The following is a 9,057-nucleotide window of genomic DNA, read 5'->3' as shown; positions in this document are numbered from 1 at the left end:
TTGATCGAACAGAGAGATGCTAGTTTGAGTTATAAATGGATTGCAAACTCCATCTTAAGCTGGGATTTTAGTCTCTAAGAGGGCTATGGTGAAATAGAGAGCACGATGATGAGTTCGTTAGAATCCTGAGACATAACCAAGAGCGAGTTCAGCAGCAGCAGCAGATCATGAAGGGCACCGATAGAGATAAAAGGCAGGAGTGCTTCAGACAGACTGTCAGACAACAAACAGCGATCGCTTCAGGAGTTCAGAGAGGCCTTCCTAAAGAGAGAGCTTTTGTGAGAAAAATCTTCTTGTGAGAGAGAGATTGGGTGTATGAGGGTTAAGGGTGTGATCTCCTCTTGTAATTTTTTCTTTTTCATAGTGAAGCTTGCATGCCCCATAGAGACGAGTCTTTTGGCTGATCCACGTATTTAATTATGTTTCTGTTTTTATTTTTTTTTCTTCCTGCTGCACCGAACAGTATCGAAAAGGTCCTATGGTAGTGGTGTCTTGGCTAGATATCCCAACAAGTGGTATCAGAATAAGTGATATCACAATAGTCCCATCCTATAACTAATGTCTAGATCCTGTCCCTCATTCTTTTAAATGGAGGTTTCTATCATCAAGCAAGTGAATACAAAGCACATGTTCTTTTTTTTTTAGATGCTAAATATAAGCCTCGTATATATTTTTTTATCATTTCTTAAATGCAATGGGTTCACCCGCATAGAAGATTATTTAGGCCATTTGATGTATGACATATGACATCTCATATTGGTAACACATGGTATTATGGATGTGCAATACTTGTTGCATCGAGAGACCACCGACTTCTCCTTTAAAGTATTTATATAGATTTGAAAGAATAAGTCTCTATTATCATATTTGCAAGTATCAAAATAAAATAATTTAATAATAAAATAGAATAGAACCATATTTTATTTTGTTTGTGATCCAAACCTAATTCAAATGAAGATATATTTAGGTTTGGCTCGAAAATTGCCATATCTAACATAATTTAGAGATAAACTTTATTCGTAGGTTTGGATAACCTATAGGGATGGCAATGAATTGGGTATATGTTGGATTGGCTTATATTCGTACCTGCTCCATAAATAAAAATCTCATATCCATATTTATCTCTTATCCACTTCGGATTGGATCGAATATATATAAATTATATAAAATTATTATAATTTTTAAAAGAGATATATATTAAGATTATATCAGATCAGATTCGAATCGATATTATTATCTACATTCGATGCGAATTTGCTTCAGATATTTTTTCTAAAATTCATATCTATCCTAAATTCTGATCAAATCGGATCGGTTATACGATGAATTCATTAAAATTATTATTTTTAATAATTTAAAAAATTGATAGTAATTATTGGAGCAAATATTTTATACCATCCGTTTAGTGATTGCTGTTTTTAATTACCTCTTGGATGGGCTTTTAGCTTTCTTATGATTAAAGCAGATTCATTTTTTGACGGTGACGTTGGTTTGAAATGAAGATAATAAAAATTTTTATTTATATATTAAATAATATAAAAGAATAAAAATAATAAAATTATAATTAATTAATATTATATTGTCTTTGATATTAATATTTAATAATAACAAAATTATTTTTTAATATTTAAAAATATAAAAGTCTGACGGGCTTAGGATTATGGGCGCGCACAGAGGAGTTTTATTTATCTCACGTTCCTGGATTCCTAGGACAGATGTCGGCCGAAATCTCTGCTGAAATATTTTTTTTATAAGAATAAAAAATCCAACGCCCTACCAACCACAGGTTTTCGTTCCTCCGGGGAACAGTAACGCATCGTTTGGAACATGGAACCACTAGTTCCCATTCGGGCATCCACTCTGGAAATCTTGTAGCCTTAAATTAACTTGTCACGTCGGCAGGATAGAGGCAAAACAAAGACAGGACTAGAAGCTGGAGCAACATACAGCATATGTATGGATTATTCATAAGAGGACGACGACAGCTCATGACCCACTAGCTGCGCCACCGGACGCGCCATACGGAAGCGAACTGTTGAGATAAAGACAAATCACTCCAAAAAGCAAATGCCACGCAATGCAAGGGAACGGAACAGAAATCCAGCTATTAGTCGACAGATAATTCACGCTTTAGAGAAGTCTGGGGTTGTCGGTCTGCAGCAGCTTGATCAGAACCCCCCCAATCGTGAACTCGCCGACTCGAGGGACCAGCGTGACCACCAGCTTCTCGGCGTCCTCGGCCTCCAGGTCTTCCAGCAGGGAGGTAATCCCCAGCTTGAGGGAGCCCTTCCTCTCCTTGCCCTTCATCCCTTTGTGCGGCAGCCTCACAAAGGTCCCCGCAAAGTCCCCATAGTCGGGCCCAGCCAGGTCGCCGTAGGGCGCCGCGATGTACACGTCGAATCGTGCCGGCCCCTCGGTATCGACCGAGATGTCCTTGATCAGCAGCACCTCCACCTTCTCCTCCTTCTCTGTCTTACTGCGGCTCTTCTTTGGCCTCGGCACCATCACTCGCAGCGCCGTCTGGGACAGCTCCCTTGGCTCCGAGCCGAACGGTCCCACACGCACCAGAGACAGCTCCGTCTTCGTCTTTTCCTTAATCTCCGTGGTCTTAACGCAGTTGAGCTTGTTCATCCATGGGATCGGCACTTCTTCGTACATGTACCTAAGCTTGTTCGGCTTCAGGCAGTCTCTCACCTGGATTCCGACGTTTTTTTTTTTTTTTTTTTGAAAAAATATATCCATGTCAATATCGATTCATGTTTATTTGAAAAATGGATGTATGCACTAATTTGATAAGTAAACAAGTACAAACCAAGGGAACATCAAATTTTAACCATCGGTAGTAATTTACTCTGTATTGTATCTATGCGCATATCTTTTTTGGTTGAAAATCCATTGTTGTAATTTATACAGCAATGGAAGAAGAAAAGTCCATTACCTTTGCAGCAATTAGAAAGAAAATGAGCAGCAAAATGGTTCCACAATCTACACAACTGATTTCTATGAACATTCTTTTGATATAATATATCAAATTGAAACGAAAAGATGGTGGTATGAGCGGTGAATTAAGCAATTACCTTAACTCGGACAACCTGCTCGTTCTCATCGTAGAAGATGAATGTGGAGTCGAGCCAGTCCGTGTCGGTGAACTCGACCTTGTTGCCACGGAACATGCGGTAGATGTGCCAGAGGCGGTCGACGTTGGCGTGGAGACTGAAGAAAATGCAGTCTCTGCCGGCGGTTGAGAAGTCGCCCATGTCAGTGTGGGGAGATGTTGGCGTGCCCACCCACATGTGGATGGCGTTGTGGATGCTCTCCAGCTGCCCGAACCCATTGGTAGTATCCGCCTCCTGCCCAGCCCGCAGAGGGTCCCCCATGAATAGCTCCGCCAGCGGCAGGGACTGCTTGAACGTCTTCTTCATGTAGCACAGGTTGGCCAGCACCAGCGCGTTCCCTGTCTCCCCGCTTCCCGCCGTGTTGCCGTAGCTGTACTTGTAGTCGAGGATGGCCGACGAGTAGTGGGAGGTGTCCCGGTTGGCGTTGTAGAGAGGCGACGAGGTGTCGTTGGTGAAGATCTCTGGTATCGTCATGCCGTCATCGGAGTCGAAGTTCCAGAATGGGAGGGTGAAGGTGTCGTCGTCGATGAGCTTGCCTAGGATGCGCTCGTAGAAGTGGAGGTAGTAGCGGTGCCAGGGGAGGAATAACCAGCTGTAGTGGACCTGGACGGGGACCCCGGGGAAGCCCACCTGGTCGTAGGCTTCGTTGCAGTATGCGCAGTGAATTAGAGCCTGCTGGTAGAAGTTCCAAGGGTGGTTCTCCGGCAGTTCTTTCATTTTCTTCACCGCCTCCTCGTACTTCTCCATGTACTCGCTGTCGTTAATTACCAGGTGCGCGGCACGCCGCACCCGGAGCGGTGTCTCCGGGAAGGTGTAGTCGACGATGTCGGCGCTGGTATAGGGAGGGCAACATTTGAGGTTGTCGCCCAGCCCAGAGGATTTGGCGTCGTGGCACTTGGCGAGGTCCGGGGGCATGACCGGCGACGCCAGAGCCATCTTGCCTGCTGCTGCTGTGCCGCCGGTCAGCCCGCCTAGCGCGATCAGCACGTCGCGCCGGTCCATCAGCAGCGATGATGGTGGCGGCTGCCGGGCGTCACCGTTGCTGTGGCAGGAAACACGGGGCCGGATGAGGCGGCGGCACGGGGCAGCGCCGGAGCGGCGTTCTTGGAGGGGACATGCGGAGGGGGAGATGGTGCTCAAGAAACCTACACTGGTGGACATGTCTGGTTGATTGTTTACGTGAAAAATTGTGAGGGAGGGTGGATATATGGATGGACGGTGTTGTGAGTACTGACACTAGCTTGGCTAATTGGTTTCTCCCACCTTATAGCGACAACCGCGAGCGGAGGGGGAACAAGGCAGATGTTGCAGCCTGAGACATGGTGCAAGCAACGCTATATATAGACCCGCGCGGATCCTCTGCGGTGCACCGCACCGTGCGGTGCACAGCAGAGAACCCATGCTCCCAGCAAGTGAAACCTTTATGTTCAGACCATCAATAATTGCGCACCGACTCTGGCCTAATTATGGGGCAAAGCTTTTGAGGGCTCCGCGGAGATCCGATTCCCGGAGTGTGTTCTGCTGGGCCGCTGTGGGTGCTGCTTATGTGTCTTTTTTTATTTCCTCTCCCCTCGATTTTATGGCTACGAATCATCTACTGATGGATCGAATCTCTGAATATGAGATCCTGATTCTTCTTTTAATGTCAATTTATTGCCATTGAGATTTGATCTAATCCTAATATTGAGCTAATGAGATCATTGGAGAAGTTGGCTGGTCTGTTATCCCAAGTGGAGAGATTAATTTAAAGGATGCTGCCCCATCATCGGGCCGAAAATGATAGAGAAGGTTGTGCTTAGGTGGTGGCTTTGAGGCTGCATTCCGATCTAAAACACCGTGGACATAGAAAATCTATTTATTGGAGAATATTTGATGGAAAATCTTCTAATGTCTAAATCAGACTCAAACTCTCCGGGAACAATAGAGATGTTGTGAGAGATAGAGTGGCAACATAAGGAGGATGGAAGAACACCTAGTGAACTTAGGAAAATTTATTAGGAGGACTGCTTGGAAGTGACACATAAATCAGGGCAAAGGCTCATTGCCAAAAATATCGTACATATATGTCGGCCATTTTTGGTAACAAATCACACCACGTGCGAAAGTCATGCCTTAGCATTTTACTAATGCATCTCATCAAATGCAAATCACTCATTTGATTATGAACACTATTCGCGATCATGACCAAGCTATCACAAGTTAAGAAAAGATTTTGAAATTCGAAGGACTTTCTACGTACTTCTATGTCGATCAGGATCTTTATTGGTCAACTTATGGCTACACGGTGAGCTCCCATTGATCAGTTTACCATATCAATTATGGTCAGTTCTAAGGTATATCAGATCTCCTCATTCATTTCCTCCACCAATAGTATTAAGATGCACAACTATGAATGGCTATGGTTGATTTTCTTGCTGATTCTCATATGTTTGGGTGAATCAAAGATATTTTATAATAAAAATAAAAAAAAAAACCAAAGATACTTTGAGCTTCCCTTCATGCAAATGTGTGCTGGGGTTCTGCTCACTTTTACTAAATTAGCAGAAATGAACATCGGTCAACTGATAAGTTAGAAATCTATTAGGTGCCATGCCAGATTGATTCAACATATTTTGCTTTGTTGGATGGATCATTAGATCCCGCATTGTTAAATATTCAATATGACAAACAAGTGAGCTAAGCAAATAGTTCTCTTGGAGGGGATTTGAAGTAATGATCTCCATCTATTGTGTTAACTAATCATTAGGTAACAAAAACTCATGTTTTCAAGATATAAGCAAACAATGCATATCAAATCTCAATACTTTGCTTTACCAAAAAAAAAAAGAAAGCTCAATACTTTGATTGTTAATAAAAATCCTTCATGCATGTTTTGTGTTTTTCTTCCCATGTAGTTAGGAAAAGTGAAAACTTGGCCAAGCAAACGGGATGGGGATGGAATCCAAATTACATCTCATGGATCAGTAGGGAGACTTTCTTTCTCCACAAGTTAGAACCTCCAGCTTGTGCCTCCTGTCGGCGTCATCCATTTGAGTATATTCCTTCAACTTGCATACGGTTTCATGCCCAATAGAGCTGATTGAGACAAATGGGTGGACATAACGGAGTGTGGGCGCCATCAAGAATCGACGTTCACGGGTGTGTGTGTGTGTATATATATATATGTGCATGAGTTTTTTTTTATATTAAATTTGGAAATCTTTTGATTGCATAAATTATGGTATTGAAGACGATTTTCACTGGATCAGAACAAGAGAATGGGAGGGAGAGAAACGGACCCATCTTAAGTACTATAAAATAATTATTCAATTTTTTAAATTAGTTTTCATAAGTGCCAGCTTTTAACAAAATAATTGTTATTTTCCATCTGGATAATATTAGGCACACTAATATTCTTCGGCATCAAGAAATAACGGAAGTGATTACAAAAGATAATTCAATGTAGACCAGTAAAATTAATAAAAATAGCGTTTTAGAGTTACTTCATTTTCTAAATTTAAAAAAGTATCCTGAGTATTTGTGCGGGTGACGTTCCAATGGACAGAGAAATTTCAATGCTCATAGCCTTCTTATTTTTTTTTTTCTAAAAGAAGTTATTCCTTCCATTTTTTAATGCGATTATATAGTAATCCCAAGGCATCAATCAAGGACAACCCAATTATTTGAGAGTAATATAAGTAGGGCTGGAACTGAGTCAAATCGGATCCTACCTCTATTCAAATTTGATCTGAAATAATTTTTCGAACTTCAGATCAGATTTTTTTTAAAAAATACAGATCCGAATCCAGGCCCGAGCCTGAGCCCAATTGGCTTTAGACCCGATTCCTCTCCCGCTCAGCTCCCTGGTACACAACCTCAGCCCTGGTAAACGACGTCGGAGTCTCATCGGAGGGCCTCCTCGACTGCATGTCGGTGGCCTACTCTGCCTACGGCTGGCTTAACCCTCGGATCTTGTTCAACCGTGACCCAGGGCCGGTCCTGATATTTTTTAGACCTAGGGCTAAATGAAAAAAAAGGACCTTCTCTAATAAAAATTAACATATTTTAAATATTAATTATTATTAAAAAATTAATCCACATACAATAATTTTATATAGATATATTCGTTAAGCAACGTGTAAAACTTATTATTAACCTATTTAATTATTTTTTTTATTATAATATTGTAGAAAACCAACTTTGCATCCCATTAGAATATTAATGCAGGGCCTAAGGCCTAGAGCAGTCGCCCAATTCGACCTGTCCCTGTGCTGACCCTGCTTCCCTCCTCTCTGTCAATCTCTTGAAACTGGTTTACTCACATTCCTCGATACCCTATGATGCTTGCCACAAGGGGTCACAAATATGATTCGCAAGGATCATCGAATCTAATCTACTGATTCACATTTTTTGTGCATGGCACAACATCTCCATGAGGCACTTATCCCATTCTCTTATCCTCTCACTCCCAGGCAGACCAGACGGAAAAAAAAAAAAAAAAGGGGCCTGGGGCGGTCGCCCGCTTTGACCCGCCCCAGGGCCGGCCGTGCCGTGACCTCGCTGAGGGTGACCAACCTGCCCCTGCCTCAACCGCCGCCCCAACAAAGTCTTCTTGTAAACTGCTAGAAATCTACGAGCCGAAGAACGCCAGCAATGACCTTGTCAACTTCGAGTTCCAGCTCAACAATCCTGTCGTGATGCTGCCCACTGACAAGCTTTTCTCTGATGGGAAACTAGTCTCGCTGCAGTCGGCACCGACGGCATCGAAGCTTCCTCGGGCATCCACTGACGAAATTCGATTGCTCGAGCCGCTCAAGTCACGGCGGGGGGTGAAGAATGCCATCAGATTGGACCCCTACGTCTTCTCTCCCAAGGCGCCATGGTGTTCTAGCCAGTGGATGGAGATCCTCGGCCTCAAGAAGTCATAGACCTCGAAGCCTGATTCCCAGAAGCCCGCCATCGCCGCTTCCAAGAACGCGACCCCAAATCTCTAAAGCATTTCTTCCACTGAGACCCTATATCGCCATCGGCAGACTCGTTCTTCAGCCCCCTACTGCTCCACGACTTGGACTCAGAGTCGATGTTTATCTCCTCCCAGCTGTCCTCCTCCCATCCTGACCACGAGGACCTCCCCCGGATCTCCCTCGACTCCGAGAAGCCTGCACCCCAAACCTCGATCTTGCTGAATCGGAAACTGCCATGGATCCGAGTGGCCCGATCGAGATCCACCGCGGTAGGCGAATTTCACCTGTTAGGTATAAAATAATCCTGCTGAAGTTCGTAAGAGGCCAACCCTCTCAGGATTCTTTCAACTTCTGACCTTGTACGGCGTATTTCTGAACTCCCCCGGCCATCCGAGCTTCCACAATACCATCCGAATTCCTCCAGCAGTCGACCTTCCATAGTGTCCTCCAGATTCCTCCAACGGACGAACTCCTATCGTACCCTCCGGACTTCTCCAATAATGAGCTCCTTCAGTTGTTTATCAGACTGCTCCAAATGCTCTCTGGACTTTACTATCAGTCGATTTTCTACAGTGGTCGACTACTCTCCGAATCTCTTCCAGACTTCCTTCTGTCATGATCGACTTTACTCCGAGCTTCTTTCGGACTTCGTTAATATCCGGGCTTCTCCAGCAGCAGGACTTCTACAGTAACCAGACTCCATCCAAGTTTCTACAGTGGTCGACCGTCTTTCGAACTTCAGCAGAGTTTCTACAATAAGCGGTCTCCATCCGGGCTTCCACGGCAACCGGTCTCCATCCGAGCTTCTACAGTAAGCGGCCTCCTTTCGGACTTCTGCAAGAATCGGACTCCGTCCGAACTTCTATAGCGGATGGATTCCAGACGAACTTCTACAACGGATGGGCTCCAACAGCCAGATTTCTACAGTGACCGACTGTCTCCTATATCTTCCGTACCTCTCCAGCCATCAACCTTCAACAGCGCCAATCGGACTTCAA

General features: G+C 44.0%; 1 protein-coding gene and 1 pseudogene across 1 annotated transcript; one reads left to right on the top strand and one right to left on the bottom strand.

Moving 5' to 3' along the window:
* Positions 1 to 1,927: 1,927 nt before the first annotated feature.
* Positions 1,928 to 4,430, bottom strand: LOC105045129 (polyphenol oxidase, chloroplastic). Its single transcript, XM_010923284.4, has 2 exons — positions 3,078 to 4,430; positions 1,928 to 2,694 (listed from the first exon to the last, which is right to left on the bottom strand). The coding sequence occupies exons 1-2, from the start codon at positions 4,275 to 4,277 to the stop codon at positions 2,131 to 2,133; spliced, it is 1,764 nt and encodes a 587-aa protein (XP_010921586.1). The 5' UTR covers positions 4,278 to 4,430; the 3' UTR covers positions 1,928 to 2,130.
* Positions 4,431 to 4,807: 377 nt separating this feature from the next.
* LOC140857955 (uncharacterized) lies at positions 4,808 to 8,428 on the top strand (annotated as a pseudogene).
* Positions 8,429 to 9,057: the final 629 nt, after the last annotated feature.

Source organism: Elaeis guineensis, chromosome 5 (assembly GCF_000442705.2).
Source record: "Elaeis guineensis isolate ETL-2024a chromosome 5, EG11, whole genome shotgun sequence".
NCBI lineage: Eukaryota > Viridiplantae > Streptophyta > Magnoliopsida > Arecales > Arecaceae > Elaeis > Elaeis guineensis.
This window is presented reverse-complemented; position numbering and strand designations above follow the sequence as displayed.